This window comes from Meles meles, chromosome 18, assembly GCF_922984935.1.
Source record: "Meles meles chromosome 18, mMelMel3.1 paternal haplotype, whole genome shotgun sequence".
NCBI classification, from domain to species: Eukaryota; Metazoa; Chordata; class Mammalia; order Carnivora; family Mustelidae; genus Meles; species Meles meles.
Window position 1 is genome coordinate 24,751,091 of NC_060083.1, and position 19,588 is coordinate 24,770,678.

At 41.1% G+C, this 19,588-nt stretch overlaps 1 protein-coding gene across 2 annotated transcripts in view; it reads right to left on the reverse strand.

Moving 5' to 3' along the window:
- YWHAE (tyrosine 3-monooxygenase/tryptophan 5-monooxygenase activation protein epsilon) overlaps positions 1 to 19,588 on the reverse strand; it is a 60,382-nt gene that overhangs the window by 8,315 nt on the left and 32,479 nt on the right. For both annotated transcript variants that reach the window (XM_045984656.1, XM_045984655.1), the window contains exons 2-4: positions 4,103 to 4,302; positions 1,403 to 1,509; positions 135 to 341 (exon numbers count right to left, since the gene is read on the reverse strand). In XM_045984656.1, coding sequence (XP_045840612.1) covers positions 135 to 341; positions 1,403 to 1,509; positions 4,103 to 4,302 — 514 coding nt within the window. The remainder of the gene's footprint in view (positions 1 to 134; positions 342 to 1,402; positions 1,510 to 4,102; positions 4,303 to 19,588) is intronic.

Consider the following 19,588-nt stretch of genomic DNA (forward strand, 5'->3'; position numbering starts at 1 on the left):
TTTCATTAAGAGCTAAAAGAATTCTCTGTTACATGGTCAACACTGCAAAGGCAATCCCAGGAAACAAGACAATTCTCTTTTGTGACTTTTTTCACTTTCACAGTGAGAGCTTTTGTTTCTCTTCCATGACTTACCTGCAGGCACGGTCAGGGGAATTAAGAATTTCATAGTAGAATACGGAAAAGTTGAGAGCAAGACCTAAGCGAATTGGATGCGTTGGTGGAAGTTCTGTCATTGCAATATCACTAGCAGCTTTATAAGCCACTAAGCTGTTCTCCGCAGCCTCCTTCCTGTCATTTCCTGTGGCAAATTCAGCCAGATACCTGTGGTAGTCCCCTTTCCTAAAACAAAACAAAATAAAACAAACAGAATTAGGAAAAATATTTTTAAATGAAAGTAAACTTAAAATTTTGTAGTCTGTAAAGTGAAATGTTACAGAAATATATTTAATAATTAACATGGATACTTCAATAATTTCACAAAGTCTCTTTCAGCAAAGATTGACTAGTCTATTCAGTTTTCCTCCTCAGAGTTCAGAATACCAAATACAAGCAAAAACCTAGCGAAATTAACTGCAAAGCCTCAAAAATCAGTATGTTTTACACTGGCTAAAATTAAACACAAAAAAGTGGTTCAGAAAAAAAAATGGCACGGCAGTTTCTTAATTTTGAAATAAAACTTTGACATAAAATGGTAAAACTGTAACTCTGTAATACACTGCCTACAGCTGGCGGGTAACTCCACACAAAAAAACAAATGCAGGGGCGCCTGGGTGGCTCAGTGGGTTAAAGCCTCTGTCTTCAGCTCAGGTCAAGATCCCAGGGTCCTGGGATCGAGCCCCGCCGCATCGGGCTCTCTGCTCAGCAAACAGCCTGCTTTCCTCTCTCTCTGCATGCCTCTCTGCCTACTTGTGATCTCTCTCTGTTGAATAAATTAAAAAAACAAAAACAAAACAAAACCAAAAAAATGCAAACAGGGACACCTAGGTGGCTCAGTTGGTTAAGCGGCTGCCTTCAGCTTGGGTCATGATGATCCCAGGGGTCCTGGGATCGAATCCCTCTTCGGAACTTGCTCAGCAAGGAGCCTGCTTCCTCTGCTGCTCTGCCTGCTGCTCTCTGCGCTACTCCTTCTCTCTCTGACAAATAAAAATGCAAATAGATAAAACCTAGTACTCTTACACTAAACAGTCTGACCATCTTAAGTGCAACAGTAACTGTTCATTAGCAGTGAATATACAAATGTGCACTCAAAAATTAAGTTTTAAAAATCATTCCTCCCATGTATCCTCCTAACATTAAACAACTATTCTTAAATAAAAGTTGAACACCTAACACAGAAGAAGTAGTAATTCTAAGGTGGCCAACATTTAATCTGACATTTTCCCTTCTAGTATAGAACCTACATTTTATAATAGAAAACCTTGGACTCGCCAGTGTTAGCTGCTGGAATGAGGTGTTTGTCCAGTACATCCAGAATGTCACAACAGATTAACTTTAGCTCAGTCTCAACCTGAAAAAAAAGCCAAAAATTGTTTAAGTATAAGAAACTGCATAAACTATGACATATTCTCCCTCTAGTTTTGAGGAAGAGAGCCACAGTAAACATAATACATTTCTTTATCAAACCTTCTTCCCCACTCTTGATTTTAAAAAGCAGAGAAAAGTTGTCTCCAGGCTATAGAAATTATCCTCCTTCTGCATGCTGTTAGTTTAGTGCTTTAAAACAACCAACCAACCAACCACCACCACCACCACCATACGGGGGGCCTGGCTGGCTCAGCTGGTGGAGCATGTGACTCCTGACCTCACGCTGAGTGTAGAGATTACTTAAAATTAAAACCCTAAAAACAAAACCAAACCCATACCAACAACCTCATGATTCAGCTACAGACCTGAAAGTAACACTAATTACTACTTACTGAGAGCTGCACACTTCTATTAATTAGCATATAAGGCAGAAACTACCACTTACATGGGGAAACAAAGATTATGGTATTTGGCCAAAAATCACCAATTTAAAGACCTTCAAGAGGGAGAGCTAGGATTTGAACCCAGACAGGCTATAAAGCCTAAGGTCACATTTTTAAAGGGATGGAATAAAAATTCAAACCGAGGCAGTCTGCCTCCAATGTTCACATTCCTAACCACTACTATGCTCAATAGCCAATCACTTTGGTGGCTGAGATCCATAGCAGTTGTGGCACCAAAAATCTGTATACTAAAGTAAATACTGCTACTTACCTAAAATTTACCACACTTAAAATGCATTACCACCACCCAACACACATACACATCTTGTTCTCTATTTTCCATTAATACACGGTAACTCTGCTGAACCTTTCCAAGTTCTTCTTATGCCCTCTGGAACCTTCTTTCCGTTGTAAAGAATTCCCCCACTCTCTCTTCTCCTAATCTCATTCTGGTGCTAGGTTAAACTAGTTCTTTCCTGAATAAACTACCTCCTTGTGGCTTTTCAAGTGGCAATTACTGTAGGACTAAGACACCTTCTGAACTCTCCTAGCTCCCCACTATGGCTGCTATTACTCCAAATGGCTCCCCCCTTGGAAGCGCATCCTCTACGTTCCAATTTCTAAGCCTCTGTCATCAGTGGATCTCTATATGCCTTTCATCCATATTCACAGCCTACCTCTCCAATTCCTAGCATCACACCAAGGTATCACACCCATGCTCCTTTCAACAGAGTTCCTTGACCTCAACTACATGACCTTTTTTGTCAATATCCCTAAATGTGTTGCTTTAATCCAAGAAGTCTTAAATTATTTCACCACTGGACTGTAACTTCCTTTTTACTTCCTTTATTCCTGTTACTCCTACTTAGGGACACATCAAGACACCCAGCCACTTGAATCTTTCATCTTCTCTCAATTTATCAGTCCCCCTCTTTACTTCCTGCTTCCTTTCCTACTTAGTCCAAATCCCATTCCTACTGAGACACCAAACTTTTCTACTTACAATCCATACTCTTGTTCCAACATATCTGAGGTTAACGGACACGCTGATATGTTAATCAATCACTCAGAACCTTAGTTTTCCCATCTATAAAGTAGAACAATAACCTAGTCTTTACAGGGTCGTTTAAATAAATACCCTACCTGGGGCGCCTGGGTGGCTGAGTGGGTTAAAGCCTCTGCCTTAAAGCTCAGCTCAGGTCATGATCCCAGGGTCCTGGGATCGAGCCCCGCATCGGGCTCTCTGCTCGGCAGAACCTGCCTCTCCCTCTCTCTGTGCCTGCCTCTCTGCCTACTTGTGATTTGTCTGTCAAATAAATAAAATCTTTAATAAATAAATAAATAAATAAATAAATAAATACCCTACCTACCTTGCACAATTACATGTACTAATAAATATCTCTCCACTCAAAACAGTGTCCAACGGAGGTAGAGATAATTAATAAATAGAGTATCTACTCAGCAGGGAGCCTGCTCCCCCGGCCCCCGCCTGCCTCTCTGCCTACTTAGGATCTTTGTCAAATAAATAAAATCTTAAAAAAATAATAATAATAATTCTCTACTTGTGTGGTGTTGAAAACTAAATGCCCTCTGCAGCTTCCAGAGAAAAATTCTTCACACCTCTTTCCTGAAATATTATATGGCCTACCCTAATCCAGGTAAGTTAAAATGAAAATTCATTAAAATAGAAAAATGTTATTACACATGTATACAACACATGTGCACTAGGCTGTGATCCAAAATGTCTAAAACCGGGGCAGCTGGGTAGTTCAGTCGGTTAAGTCGGCCTTCAGCTCAGGTCATGATCCCAGGATCCTGGGATGGAGTCCTGTATCACAGTCCCTGCTCAGTGGTGAGCCAGCCTCTCCCTTCCTCTCTGCCCCTCACCCCACTCATGCACTCTGACTCTCAAATAAATAAATAAATAAATAAATCTTTAAAAAGATGTCCAAAACCTGGAGCACTTGGCTGGCTTAGTTAGAAAGAGCATGTGACTCCTATCTAGGGGTCATGAGTTCAAGCCCCACACTGGGTGCAGAGATTAAATAAATAAAACTTTAAAAAAAAAAAATCCAAAACCAGATGCCAAGAAAGCATCTTTCTTTAAAGATGCCCAGGATATGATAATCTTACCATTTGCCGATATTCCCGAATCATTTTTAGTTTGTCTTCTCCTCCCTTGTTTTCTTCTTTCTGTTCAATGCTGCTGATTATTCTCCAGGAAGCTCTTCTAGCTCCAATCACATTTTTATATGCAACAGATAGGAGGTTTCTTTCTTCAACTGTCAACTCCACATCCATCCCTGCTACTTTCTTCATTGATTCCACCATTTCTATAAGGGAAAAGTAAAAATCAGACCTTACACAAGTTAAGTTTTGTTATACAATATTCCTTCACAATACATCTTTTTTTTCCTGTCAGCGAGCGTAAAAAGTCAAGAATTTTAACAAAAGGACAATTATTGAAACTAGTATGAGTAGGGGTGCCTAGGTGACTCAGTTTGGCACCTGCCTTTGGCTCAGGTTATGATACTATGATAGAGTCCTGCACTGGGGGCTCCCCTCTTCTCCCCCACCCCTTCTCTAAAACAAATAAATGAAATCTTTTAAAACACGAGTAAAAAAATAAATAAAATTAAAATTAAAAAAAAAAGAAAAGAAAAAAAACCACGAGTAAAAAAAACCTAAAAAACATGTCAAAGAAAACAAACTAAGGGGCACCTGGGTGGCTCAGTGGTTTAGGCTGCTGCCTTCGGCTCGGGTCATGGTCTCAGGGTCCTGGGATCGAGTCCCGCATCAGGCTCTCTGCTCGGCAGGGAGCCTGCTTCCCTCTCACTCTTTCTGCCTGCCTCTCTGCCTACTTGTGATCTCTCTCTGTCAAATGAATAAATAAAAAATCTTTAAAAAAAAAAAAACAAACTAAGCCTAGAACAAGAGAATCTATAATAAAAGATGTATGGAATCAAAACTTCATATACTTCAAAACTGTAATTCACAGTATGGTTTGGAAAAATTTCTCATTAGATAAGGGAATTAGGGGGGCGCCTGGCATCTGCCTTGGGTTCAGGTCATGATCCCAAGGTCCTGGGATTAAGCCTTGCATAGGGCTCCCTGCTTGGAGGGGAGTCTGCTTCTCCCTCTCCTTGTGCTCTCTTGCTCTGTCAAAAACATGAAAAAAATCTTTAGGGACACCTGGGTGGCTCAGATGGTTAAGCCGCTGCCTTCGCCTCAGGTCATGATCCCGGGGTCCTGGGATCAAGTCCTACATCAGGCTCCTTGCTGGGCAGAGAGTCTGCTTCTCTCTCTGCCTGCCACTCTGCCTGTTTGTGCTTGCTCTCTCTGTCTCTCTGATAAATAAAATCTTAAAAACAAAGATTAAAAAGTTATAGGCTCTAGGGGCACCTGGGTGGCACAGTCAGTTGAGTGTCTGACTCTTGTTTTCAGTTCAGGTTGTGACCTCAGGGTGATAAGACTAAGGCCCGTGCTCAGTAGGGAGTCTGCTTGTGTTTCTCGTTCCTCTCCTTCTGCCCCTCACCCCTGCCCAAATCACTCTCGCTAAAATAAATAAATCTTAAAAAAAAAAAAAGGTTACAGGCCCTAAAATCAATTTTCTTACAAATAATTTCCCAAATAAATACAAATAAACTGTATTTCAAAGTCATGGGAGTAAAGAGCATTCATATGGGAAGCACACACATTTGAGCATGTGGTTAGTCACAAACACAAACCAAACTTATCTTTGGTTTCCATCCCTCCTTCTTTAGAAGGGCACTGTCCACCTCCTATGAATTCAATTCATCAGCATAACTTTTGATGGTTCCTATTTGTTACCACTAGGTGGCAACCAAAGAAAGGGGAGCAGATAAATCTTAGCCTATCCCAAAGTAAAGGAAAAAATAGGTTACACAATGAAAGTGAGTGGCTCAGTCATTAGGCGTCTGCCTTAGGCTCAGGTCATGATCCCACTGTCCTGTGATCAAGCCCCGCATCCCACTCTCAGCTCAGCGGGAAGCCTGCTTCTCCCTCTCCCACTCCCCCTGCTTGTGTTCCCTCTCTAGCTGTCAAATAAAATAATAGAATCTTTTAAAAAAAAAAAAAAAGGCATCTGACTCTTGATCTCAGCTCAGGTCTTGATTTCAGGGCCATGAGTTCAAGCCCCACTGGGCATGGGGCCCACTTAAAACAAGGGGCACTCGGTGGCTCAGTCAGTTAAGCATCTGACTCCTGATTTCAACTCAAGTCATGATCTCAGAATTGTGAGATGGAGGTCTCTCCCTCTGCACCGTCTGTCTGCTGTGCATGTGTGCACAATCTCTCTTTCTCTAATAAATAAATAAATCTTCTTTCAAAATTTTAAAAAAAAGGGGTGCCTGGGTGGCTCAGTGGGTTACATAAAGCCCCTGCCTTCGGCTCGGGTCATGATACCAGGGTCCTGGGATTGAGCCCCGCATCCAGCTCTCTGCTCGGCAGGGAGCCTGCTTCCCTTCCCCTTTCTCTGCCTACTTGTGATCTCTCTCTCTGTCAAATAAATAAATAAAATCTTTAAAAAAAAAAGAAAGAAAGAAAGAAAAGAAAAAACCAAGTGCCGTATTACCATATGGCTCTCCAGCTTTACTGATCCAGAATCTTTAGTACTAAGACCCAAGGATCTGCATTTTAATGAGCACCCTTAGCACACATTAACACTCTAACCATAAGCAATACTTTAAGGTATGATGCAGATGGTAACTTTATGAAACACTGCTTAATAGTTAAATTATGTGTAATCCCAAGGAAATATGTTTAAAAAACATCATCCTTTCGGGAATATCAGGAAAATAAGAGAAATGTTTAAATGGTAAGGTCTTTGGCAAATAGTTTGGTAGTTCCTATACTGTTAGAACACCCTAAGACTCAGCAATTCCACTACTAGGCATTACCCAAAAGAAATGAAAATACATCTTCACAAAGACTTTTTACACAAATGTTCACAGAAACTTTATTCAAAATAGCTAAGATGATAACCAAAAAGTCCAGGTATACAATGGAATACTACTCAAGAACAAAAAACCCCAAGGATTTAAGTAACATGGATGAGTTGCAAAATCATGCTAACTGAAAAAAGTCAGGCCAAAAAAGACTGATTCACTTTGTTATAGAAAATGGAAAACTATAAAGACAGCAAATAAGTGATTACCAAGGTATGGAGGTGAAGTGAGGGGAGCTTGTATGCAAAGAAAATGTGCGGAATAACAGAACTGCTCTACTGCAGTGGTTCTAAAACTGAAGATTTATCAAACACTGAATTTTAAAACAAAACAAACAAACAAACAAAAAAACACTGAATTGTACAGCCTAATCCTTGAATAACACAGAACAGAGGGAGCAGACCCACCAAGCAGTCAGTCAGAAATCCAAGTATACCTTTTGACTCCTCCCTCCAAAACTTTACTATGATCTACTGTTGACCAGAAGCCTCGCTGATAATTAACACCTATTTCTGTATGTCATTTGTATTTGTATTATATACTGTATGCCACAATAAAGCAAACTAGCAGGAAGAAATTGTTAGAAAGAAAATCCTAAGAGAAAAAATGTTCACAGTATTCACTGAAAAAAAAAAAAATCTGCATTTAAGTGGACCCACACAGTTCAAACCCATGTTGTTCATCAAGAGTCAACTACACATGTTAAAGAGATCATATACAAATACTTTAATAAGGTGGATTTTTCTTTTAAGATTTTATTTATTTGACAGAGACAGAGAGAGCACAGGCAGAGCAGCAGAGAGAGCGAGAGGGAGAAGCAGGCTCTCTGCTGAGCAGGGACCCTGACATGGGACTGGATCCCAGGACCCTGGGACCATGACCTGAGCAGAAGGTAGACGCTTATTTGACTGAGCCACCCAGGTGCCCCAATAAAGCAGATTTTTTTAATGTAGTTCTGGAACATTAAGGAAAAGACATACTGGGGGTACCTGGATGGCTCAGTCATTAAGCATCTGCCTACAGTTCAGGCCATGATCCCAAGGTCCCGGAATGGAGACCCGCCCTAAGCTCTATGCCCACCAGGAAGCCTGCTTCTCTCCCTCCCCCTGCTTGTGTTTCCTGTCTCTCTGTCAAATAAATAAACAAAGTCTTAAAAAAAATAAAAGAAATATTAGGAAGTACAGTAGTAAGACCATTAATTCATTTGTGGAAGCCTGAAAGCGTCCTTTTTTTTTTTTTAAATAGTCATGAAAAAAAAGTCTAAATCAGGGGCAGTGGAGTCAAAAGGTAAGTGCAAGCTCACTTCCATACTGGTTTATATTTTCAAAAACTAACAAATTAAACATTCCTCAGAAGTGAACTAGTAAACTTTTCTAAACTGGCCCTAACAAAGCAATTTAAAAAAGTAACCTAGCTGCACCATTAATCCTTTTAAACTGTAAGACTCTGCAACATTATATATGAAAAAACTATACACAAATATCTAATACCATCAAAAATTTAACAGTATGTCTCTGGGTACTATTCCAGACAATTTACATTTCCTTCCCTTTTCTGTGCTTTAAAATTTTTCAACATTTCTTTTTTTTATTTTTAAGAGTTTTTTTTGTTGTTGTTTGACAGCAAGCACAAGCAGGGGAAATGGTGGGCAGAGGGAGAGGAAGCAGGCCACCGCCACCACCATCTCCACCCCACCCCACGCAGAGGAGGGAGCCCAAGGTGGGGCTTGATCCCAGGACGCTGGGATCATGACCTGAGCCAAGGCAGACACTTACCAACTGAGCTACCCAGGCATCCCCAAAATTTTCAACATTCCAACAATATTTTTACAATAGGGGGGAAAGAGGAGAAATATATTTAAAGCACTCAATAATACTCTATCCCAGATTAAATTCCGTATTCTCTTCATTTAGAAAGCCAAAAACAGGGGCGCCTGGGTGGCTCAGTGGGTTAAAGCCTCTGCCTTTGGCTCAGGTCATGATCTCAGGGTCCTAGGATCGAGCCCCGCATCGGGCTCTCTGCTCAGCGGAGAGCCTGCTTCCTCCTCTCTCTCTGCCTGCCTCTCTGCCTAATAAATAAATAAATCTTAAAAAAAAATTTAAAAAGCCAAAAACAAGGCAAAAAAGACTATGGTACAACTACAGAAGCAGCAGGTGTCCAGTTTTAGTAAATAACAGCTTTACTGATCTGCAATTCACATATACAATTCACCCATTTAAAATGTAGTGATAGTTTCAGTATATTCACAAAGTTGCGCAACCATTATTACCACAACCAATTTTAGAATATTTTCATCACTTGAAAAAGAAATAGTCCATATCCATTAGCAGTCACTCCCCACCTATCCCCAACTTCCTCAACCCTAGGTACCCACCTACTTTCATCTCTATGGATTTATGTCCATTCTGGACATTCCATATAAATAGAACCATATACAGGCATTCTTTGTTTTATTACGCTTCACAGAACTGTGTCTTTTACAAACTGAACATCTGTGGCAACCCTATGTGAAGAAAAGTCTGTTGGCATCTTATTTCCAATACCATTTGTTCATTTCATGTTTCTGTGTCAAATTTCAGTAATATAAATGCTGTGTTCTGATTGTTCCACTGACCTGCCTGCCATTCAGTGCCATGTCATGTCTCCCCACCCTCCACCGTCCTCTCCCTCTCTTCCCTCGGGCCTCCCTATTCTGAGACACTACAATAGTGAAATTAGGTCAATTAATAACACTAAAATGGCCCCTAAGTCAAGTGAAAGGAAGTTTCACAGATCTCTCACTATAAATCAAAAGCTAGCAATGATTAAGCTTATAGTAAGAAAGGCGTGCTGAAAGCTGAGACAAGCCAAAAGTTAGGCCTCTTATGCCAGCAATCCTCCAAGTTATGAATACAAAGTAAAAGTTCTTAAAGGAAATGAAAAGTGCTTCACCAGTTAACACAGGAATAGAAGCGAAACAGCCCTATCATTAATAGAGAGAAAGTTTTAGTGGTCTGGATAGAAGATCACACCTTTAAGACAAAACCTAATCCAGAGCAAGGTCCTAACTTTATTATATGAAGGCTAAGAGAGGTGAGGAAGCTGCAGAAGAAAAGATAAGGACAGCAGTGGTTGATTCCTGAGGTTCAAGGGAAGAAGTCATCTCCCTAACAAGTGGAAGCAGCAAGCGCTGATGTAGAAGCTGCAACAAGTTATTCAGAAAATCTAGTTAACATCATTAATGAAGGTGGTTACGCTAACAGATTCTCACTGTAACAGAAACAGCCTTATCTAAGACTTGCAGGGGCGCCTGGGTGGCTCAGTGGGTTAAGGCCTCTGCCTTCGGCTCGGGTCATGATCTCAGGGTCCTGGGATCGAGCCCCGCATCGGGCTCTCTGCTCCGCGGGGAGCCTGCTTCCTCCTCTCTCTCTGCCTGCTTCTCTGCCTAGTTGTGATTTCTGTCAGATAAATAAAATATTAAAAAAAAAAAAAAAAAAACCTGTTAAGACTTGCAGAGCAGAAGAAAAGCCAACCAATGGCTTCAAAATTTCAAAGCACAGGGACGCCTGATGGCTCAGAGGGTTAAAGCCTCTGACTTCAGCTCAGGTCATGATCCCAGGGTCCTGGGATTGGGCCCCGCATCAGGCTCTCTGCTCCCCCACCCACCCACCCACCCCCCACCTGCCTCTCTGCCTACTTATGATCTCTGTCAAATAAATAAACAAAATCTTTAAAAAAATTTTTCAAAGGACAGGCTGACTCTCTTGTTAGGTAGGAGCTAATGCAGCTGGCGAATTTAAGTTGAAGCCAATGCTCACTGACCATTCTGAAAACCCTAGACCCTTAAGAATTATGCTAAATCCAGGTGTCTGACTGGCTCAATCTGTACAGTATGCAACTCTTGATCTCAGAGTTCTGAGTTCAAGCCCCACACTGGAGGTAGCAATTATTTATAAACACAATCTTTAAAAAAAGGAAAAGAAGTATTAGACTAAATCTACTCTACCTGTGCTGTTTAAGGGAACAAAGCCTAGATGACAGTGCATCTGTTTACAACACGGTTTACTAAGTATTTTTTTAAAATCTATTTATTTTGGGGGAGAAGGGGGAAAGGGAGAGAGGGAATCCCAAGCAGACTCTCTCCCAAGTGTGGAGCCCAACATGGGGCTCAATCCCATAACCATGAGATCACAACCAGAGACAAAACCAAGAGTCAGTCGGCTTAACCAACAAAGCCACCCAGGCATGCCCGTTTACTGAGTATTTTTAAGCCCACTGTTGAGACATAATGCTCAGGGGGAAAAAAATTTTTTTTCCTTTCAAAATATTACTTCTCAATGACAATGCACCTGGTCACCCAAGAACTCTGATGGAGATGGACAAGATTAATGTTTTCACATGACTGCTAACACAACATCCATTCTATATCCTGAAAATCAAAGAGTAATTCTGACTTTAAAATGCTGTTATTTAAAAAATACATTTGTGGGACGCCTGGGTGGCTCGGTTGGTTAAGCTGCTGCCTTCAGCTCAGGTCATGATCCCAGAGTCCTGGGATCGAGTCCCATACTGGGCTCCTTGCTGAGCAGGGAGCCTGTTTCTCTCTCTGCTTCTGCCTGTTGCTCTACCTCCCTCTCTCTCTCTCTCTCTCTCTCTGACAAATAAATAAATAAATAAATAAATAAATAAATAAATAAATAAAATCTTTAAAAAAAAAAAAAATCTGAGAGGTGCCTGGCTGGCTCAGTCAGTAGAACATTACACTCTTGATCTTGGGGTCATGAGTTCAAGCCCCACGCTGGGTGTAGAAATTACTGAGGAAGGAAGAGAGGAAGGGAGGAATTAATTTTGTAAGGCTACAGCTGCCAGTCAGTCATTCCTCTGATAGATCCAGGCAAAATAAGGTGAAAAACTTCTGGAAAGGTCATAATTCTAGATGCCATTAAGAACATGACTGATGGGGGCACCTGGGTGGCTCAGTGGATTAAGCCGCTGCCTTCGGCTCAGGTCATGATCTCAGGGTCCTGGGATCGAGCCCCGCATTGGGCTCTCTGCTCCGCAGGGAGCCTGCTTCCTCCTCTCTCTCTGCCTGCCTCTCTGCCTACTTGTGATCTCTCTGTCAAATAAATAAATAAAATCTTAAAAAAAAAAAAAGAACATGACTGATGGAAGGAGGTCAATATATCAGCATTAACAGGAGTTTGGAAGAAGATGATTCCAACCCTCCTGGATGACTTTGAGGGCTTCAAGACTTCAGTGGAGAAAGTTAACTGCAGAAATGATAGAAACAGCAAAAGAACTAGAATCAGAAGTGGACCTAACCTGTGGCACATGACTGGCTCAGTCAGTACAGCATGAGGCTCTTGATCTCAGGGTCGTAAGTTCAAGACCCATATGGGATATAGACATTACTTAAATAAATATACTTTAAAAAGTGGACCTAATCAAAACCAAAGTAAGATATATCACCTGATAGAATGGCTAGTATCAAAAACAAACAAAAAAAGAACAAGAAATAACAAGTGTTGGTAAGCATGTGGAGAGAAGGGAACACTAATGCACCTTTAGTGGGAAGGTAAACTGGTGCAGCCACTGTGGAAAACAGTATGGAGATTCCTCAAAACATTAAAAACTGAAATACCATGATTCAGTTATTCCACTACTGAGCATTTACTTAAAGCAATGAAAACACTAACTTGAAAAGACACATGAACCCCTGTTTACTGCATTATTACAACAGCCAAGCCAGAAAAGCAACTAAATGTCCATCTATAAATGGATAATGATGATGTATGTGTACAAATGTACACACATACACCCCAAACCCTTACAATGGAATATTACTCAGTCTAAAAAAAGAATGAGATCTTGTCATTTGCAACAACATGAATGGACACAGAGGGTACTGTCCTAAGTGAAGTAAGATAAAGACAAATACCATATGGTTTCACCGATACATGCAATCCAAAAAACAAATGAACAAAAAAGCAGAAATCGACCCATAAATACAGAGAACAAACTGGTGGTTGTCAGAGGAAAGGGACGTTGATGGATGGGCAAAAGAGTGAAGGGGAGTGGGAGGTATGGGGTTCCAGTTTTGGAATGGGTGAAGTCACATGGATGAACACTACAACACAGGGAATATAGTCAGTGGTGCTGTAATAGTGTTCTATGGTGGGGCACCTGGGTGGCTCAGTTGGTTAAACATCTGCTTTGGGGCTCAGGTGGGATCAAGCCCCACATGAGGCTCCCTGCTCAGCTGAAAGTCCGCTTCTCTCTCTCCCTCTGCCCTTCCCCAATTGTGTGAACTCTCTCAAGCTCACATGCATGCTCTCTTGCTCTCAAATAAAATCTTTTTTTTTTTTAAATATTTATTTATTAGGCAGGAAGAGAGAGCACAAGCAGGGGAAATAGTAGAGAGAGAAGCAGGCTCTCCACTGAGCAAGAAGCCCAAAGTGGGACTTGATCCCAGGACCCTGAAATCATGACCTGAGCTGAAGGCAGATGCCCTACCAACCAAGCCAAGTAACAAAATTAAGTGGGTCTGAAGGTTGACTTCATGATAAAACTACCAAACAAGAAGTTAGGTGGCTTCTTATGAATAGAACAAAGAAAATGGTTTCTTGAGATGAATTTACTTAGACCTGGTTAATAAAGCAGCGGCAGGATTTAAGAAGCCCGGCTCCCAACTTTGGAAGGATTTCTACCCTGTGTAAAGTGCCAACAGCATCCTGAACTATACAGAAACAGCTCCTGAAAGGAAGTCAATGGATGCAGAAAATCTTCATTGCCGGCACACCTGCCCTAACCTTCAGTAACCACCACCCTGATCAGTCAAGCACCCATGAACGCAGAGGAAAGACCTTCCATTAGCAAAAAGATGACTCACTGAAAACTCAGATATGGTTAGCATTTTTTAAGCAATAAGATCTTTAATGAAGGTATGTAAATTTTTTTAGACATGATGCTATTGTATACTTAATAGACTACAGTATATTGTAAAGGTAACCTTTGTAGGCACTGGCAAACAAAAAAATTCATGACTCGCTTTATTGCAATGTTCACTTTATAGCAATAGTCTGAAACCAAACCCTCAATACCTCCAAGTATGCCTGTAATATGTTGTCTTTTATAACTGGCTTCTTTCCCTTAGCATGTCTCCAGGTTCACCCAGAGTTTAGCACCTAGCAATATACTTCACATTCTACATGGATATACCACATTTTATTTATACATTTACCAGCTAATGGATATTTGAGTTGAATTTTCACTTTTTGGCTGTTATGAATAATACTGCTATGAACGTAAATTTATGCAAGTATGCATTTAGGTCTCTTGGTATATACGTAGGAGTGGAACTGCAGGGTCATCATAGTAACTTTTTGAAGAAGGAGCTGCCAAACTCTTTTTCACGAGGCATGCACTATTTTTACATTCCTACCAGCAATACAGGAAGATTCTAATTTCTCTATACTCTCACCAATTTGTTAGTTTCTTTAAAAAAGGGGGGGGGCGCATCTGGTGGCCTGGGTGGCTCAGTGGGTTAAGTGTCTGCCTCCGGCTCAGGTCGTACCTCAGGGTCCTGGGATGGAGCCCCGCATCAGGTTCCTGCTCAGCAGGGAGCCTGCTTTTCCCTCTCCCTCTCCTGGCTCCCCCTGCTTGTGTTCTCTCATGCTCTAATTAATAACTAAATAACTAAACGAATGAATGAATGAAATCTTTAAAAAAAAAAATCACCTTAGTGCATGCAAAGTTGCTTGTGTCATGATTTTGATTTCTTTGATAGCTAATGATGTCGATTATCTTTTCATGTGCAATGTATTGGCCATTTGTGTGTGTTCTTTGGAAAATACTTGGAAAATATGCAGACATTCTGCCTTTTAAAAAAAATATTTCAGAGTGAGTGAGTGTGTGCATACACACGGGTGAGGGACAGAGGAGAATTACAAGCAGACTCCTCAGGAGACTGGATGTGGGACCACCCAAGGACCCGGATGTGGGGTCATCCTAGGACCTTGAGATCATGACCTGAGCCAAAACCAAGAGTTACCAGGCACCCTGCTTTGCCAACCTTTTAATTGGCTTATTTGCCTTTTTATTACTGAGTTGTAGAAATTATTTACATTTATTTATTTATGAAGGAAGGTGCAGAAAGAGGAGGGGAGAGAATCTTAAGCAGACTCTACTCCCAGCATGGAGCCTGACATCATGACCCTGAGATCATGACCTGTGATCAAAATCAAGAGCCTGATTTTAAGCAATAAAGTATTTTTTTGATAGATCCAGGCAAAAGAAACTGAGCCATCCAGGCACTTCAGGTACTCGAAGTACCTGGATGAAGTTAGTTAAAACCCTAACTACTCCTCTTTTTAGTCCCTCATCTTCAGGAATTTCTCCATTCCTAAGAGTAGTAGATTAAAAGGAGAGGAGTAGCGTAAGCCAGAAAAGGAAAGCACTTCCTACCACCCCCTAGGAGTTCTATACCAATTTGCACAAATTACAATTAGAATGAAGCTCTTATGAGAACTCTGGTGTCATCCTTATTACCCTTTTAACACCAGCAACAGAAACATGATTCTAACTGTAACTTATCCCAAAACTTTATATGAAAGCTCAGATTTACCCAAAACTGGCCACACCCTCAAAACCACCATCAGCAGATTAATACAATTATATTCACATAAAATTCTCAACGTAACTAGTATTTCATAAAATCTTTTTTAAAAAAAGATTTTATTTATTTATTTGACAGAGAAAGAACACAATCAGGGGGAGCAGCAGGCAAAGGGAGAAGCAGGCTCCCCACTAAGCAAGAAGCCCGACACGGGGCTCGATCCCAGGACTCCAAGGGATCATGACATGAACCAAACTCAGACGCTTAACTGACTGAGCCATCCAGGCACCCCTCATAAAATCTTTGCAACAACTATTTTACCAATGTAACCTAAGCATTTCTGGGATGGAGGATGGCTGTCAAATCTGTTTGCCAACAGGTAGGATCACAACTTAGATGAACTAGAGAAGGGAGAGTCAACGGCTACATGTGGATGCACAGGTCGTCTGTTACATAAAGTCTATGCAATAAAATTTCGGGGACTTCCAATCAGTTTGGGGACAATGGGTAGCTGATTGAAAATCACCAGTTACAAGAATTCTGAAATTCCACAATTCTAATATCCACAACTGAAAAGACCTCTTAATCAAACATACTAATAAATAAGCCTGTTTAGTTCCAGGTCATTTCTCCTTCACTGTGTAACAGTCCTAGTTAGACATCCATTACATTAAACCAGCTTGCCTCTATTCATTACTGGACTATCCTGCCAGAAGGAAGAGTCCCATTATTTTTCATCCTGACCTTAATTTTAGCTTTGGTTCTTGGTTTTGCTCTTTGAAGCATCTGCGTAAATACATTCATTCAATAAACTCATTGAATGAGTTCTGGCACTGTTCCAAATACTTGGCATGTATTAATGCCATTTACTCTTCTCAATAAACCTTTGAAGTAGGTAGCAGTATTATCCCCATTTTATGAGGAAACTGAGGATTATGAAAATTAAGCTTGTTCAAAAATCACAAATTCAGGGGCGCCTGGGTGGCTCAGTGGGTTAAAGCCTCTGCCTTCGGCTCAGGTCATGATCCTGGGGTCCTGGGATCGAGTCCCGCATCGGGCTCTCTGCTCAGCAGGGAGCCTGCTTCCCCCTCTCTCTCTGCCTGCCTCTCTGCCTACTTGTGATCTCTCTCTCTGTCAAATAAATAAACAAAATCTTAAAAAAAAAAAATCACAAATTCAGTAGATTACAAACCCAGACAATCTGACTCCAGAGCTGTATACTGTGATTTAATCATATTACCTCAAATCTGAGTATCTGAATTTCGCTGGATGGGGATTTTTTTTTTTTTTAAATTAAAAGTGTAACTGACAGGATCCTTTGCTTTTACTTCTTAAAGATTGATTTATTTATTTTTAGAGAGTGAGAGGGAGCAAAGATGCAAGCAGGGAGAGGAGCAGAGGAAGAGGACCTCATGCAGACTGCCCACTGAGTGAGGTGCCTGCCATGGGGCTCCATCTCAGGACCCTGAGATCGGACCTGAGCCAAAACCAAGAGTCAACCAAGAGTCGGACACTCAACCAACTGGGCCACCCACCCAGGTGCCCCAGGACCCTTTGCTTTTCTAAGAACAGATGCAATAAATGCTTGCAATGACAAGAGACACAAGCTTAGCACGTTAAAACATGGTTTAGTCCCATTTAAAACACATCTTGGGCGCCTGGGTGGCTAAGCCTCTGCCTTCAGCCCAGGTCATGATCTCAGGGTCCTGGGATCGAGCCCCGCATCGGGCTCTCTGCACAGCAGGGAGCCTGCTTCCTCCTCTCTCTCTGCCTGCCTCTCTGCCTACTTGTGATCTCTCTCTCTGTAACATAAAGAAATTAAAAAAAAAAAAATCTTTAATAAAACACATCTTTTCCACCAAGTTAACCCTCCAGAACAATTATCTCCAAAAAGCTTAATGCCAATGCCTACTAGAGCAGATACTCTCATGCCAATAGTATTTCCACATCAACATCCCAGTAAACATGATTCTCCCAAAACTGTCTCTGACAGCTGGTAAAGCAAGTCTCTGCTGAGATTCAATACTCTTACAATATTATAAAGACAAAGTACAAATCTACACAGGGTGTGTTTCCACCTATTAGACTGACTGTAAGTTACCACAAAGCCTAATTCTACAGTTCCTAAAGAGACCCAGAGTCAGGATGGAAGCAAACTGTTAAGAATCAGTCATGGGAAATGAGCAGGCACAGTACTGGCTGACAGAATTAATGTACCTTGTACTCAAGAAGCATACAGGGTTGTAACCGTAATTACACCCAACATAGAAAAAATACTACTGTTACAAATCGTAATTCTGACTTTAAAGACAAAAAGAAAAAAATTAAAGCTGAATAACTTGCCTCAAGCCATATATCTAGTAAGTGGTAAAACCAATTCAAACCCAGACAATCTAACTTAAGGGCCTGAACTCTTAACCACTACACATTCAACTAACTTTCCAAGTGCTCACAGAAACAAATTCTTAAGTCCAAGAACACTGAGAGTAATCACCCCGAGAGAAGAAAAGAAAGGGCCAGAGCACCAGACACTAACTTTTAGGTTCTACCACTCAAAGTTCTGGAGGGATCTTTGGTTTGCTTTATGTAAAGGTCAATCAGTTGGCCAATGACCCTTCCTCTGCATCTCTCTGAATCAAACTCAAACATCTTTTGTGTAAAGCCTTCCTGTGCCTTCCAATCCGTGTTCACATTTCTCTGTATTGAGGATAAATGCTTTTCTCCCCATCAAATATTACCTTCCTAAAAAAAATTATCTAAAAGGGCATAAATGGTGTCTTCATCTGTATATTCCCAAAAGAGCACAGTATCAAATGCCACAAAAGGCACATAAACATTTGATGAAAGAATAAAGATGGTTAAGACAAATTATGTTAAATTGGGATGCCTGGGTGGCTCAGTGGGTTAAAGCCTCTGCCTTCAGCTCAGGTCATGATCTCAGAGTCCTGGGATGGAGTCCCGCATGGGGCTCTCGGCTCAGTGGGGAGCCTGTCCCCCCCCCCACCTGCCTCTCTGCCTACTTGTGATGTCTCTCTGTCAAATAAATAAATAAAATCTTTAAAAAAAAAAAAAGACAAATTATGTTAAATAAAAGACTGACAAATATATTCTGGTGGGGTTGAGTGAACAGGTCAGAGGTAAATGAATCTTTAAGGATTCCTCTCTAAGTAGGACCAAAGAGTCTACAGTCCTTTCTCAGCAGTTTCAACAGACCTCTTTTTCCTGCACCCAGTATAATTTAGCAGAAAATTTAGTTATATTTGTCCCTAAAGAAGTCCCGAGACCCAAGAAGACCTGAGGCCTGTCCATTAAATATATAAAGGGAAATTTAATAGTGTCCTATGTTAACACACTTTGGTAAAGTGCCTATACATTCAAATAATGTCCCCAATTAACAGGTCACCGGGGTGGCTCAGTTGGTTAACCATCTGACTTGATTTCAGATCAGGTCATGGTCTCAGGATCGTCTAACAGCACCCTTGGGCACTGACCCTGAGATTCTTTCTCCTCTCCCTCTGCCCCCCCCCCAGTCCCTCACTGTTTAAAAAAAGCAATTAACAAGGAGCCCCTGGGTGGCTCAGTGGTTAAAGTCTCTGCCTTCGGCTCAGGTCATGATCCCAGGATCCTGGGATCTAGCCCCACATCAGGCTCTCTGCTCGGCAGGGAGTCTGCTTCCTCCTCTCTCTGCCTGCCTCTCTGCCTGCTTGTGATCTCTGTCTGTCAAATAAATAAATAAATAAATAAATAAATCTTAAAAAAAAAAAAAAAACAAGACTTAACTATATACAGAGATTTGACCTTGAATCCTATACACCAAGTGACTAAGGGAGAACCAATCCCACTTCGTAATTTACAGGAGTCAAAAGCATTTAAGGATATTCCAGGAACCTGGTCTAGAAGCCTTACCAATTCCTCTGCTGGAAGGAATAAGAAAATAGAAGGCAGAAACAATAGGGCTGCAACTTGTCCTTTATATAGGAAAGTGACTGGCCGGTGTAAAAAAGGAGGGTGGGTGGGAAAATAAGCCCATCAAAGCAATCTGTAACAGAGGGTTGAAAA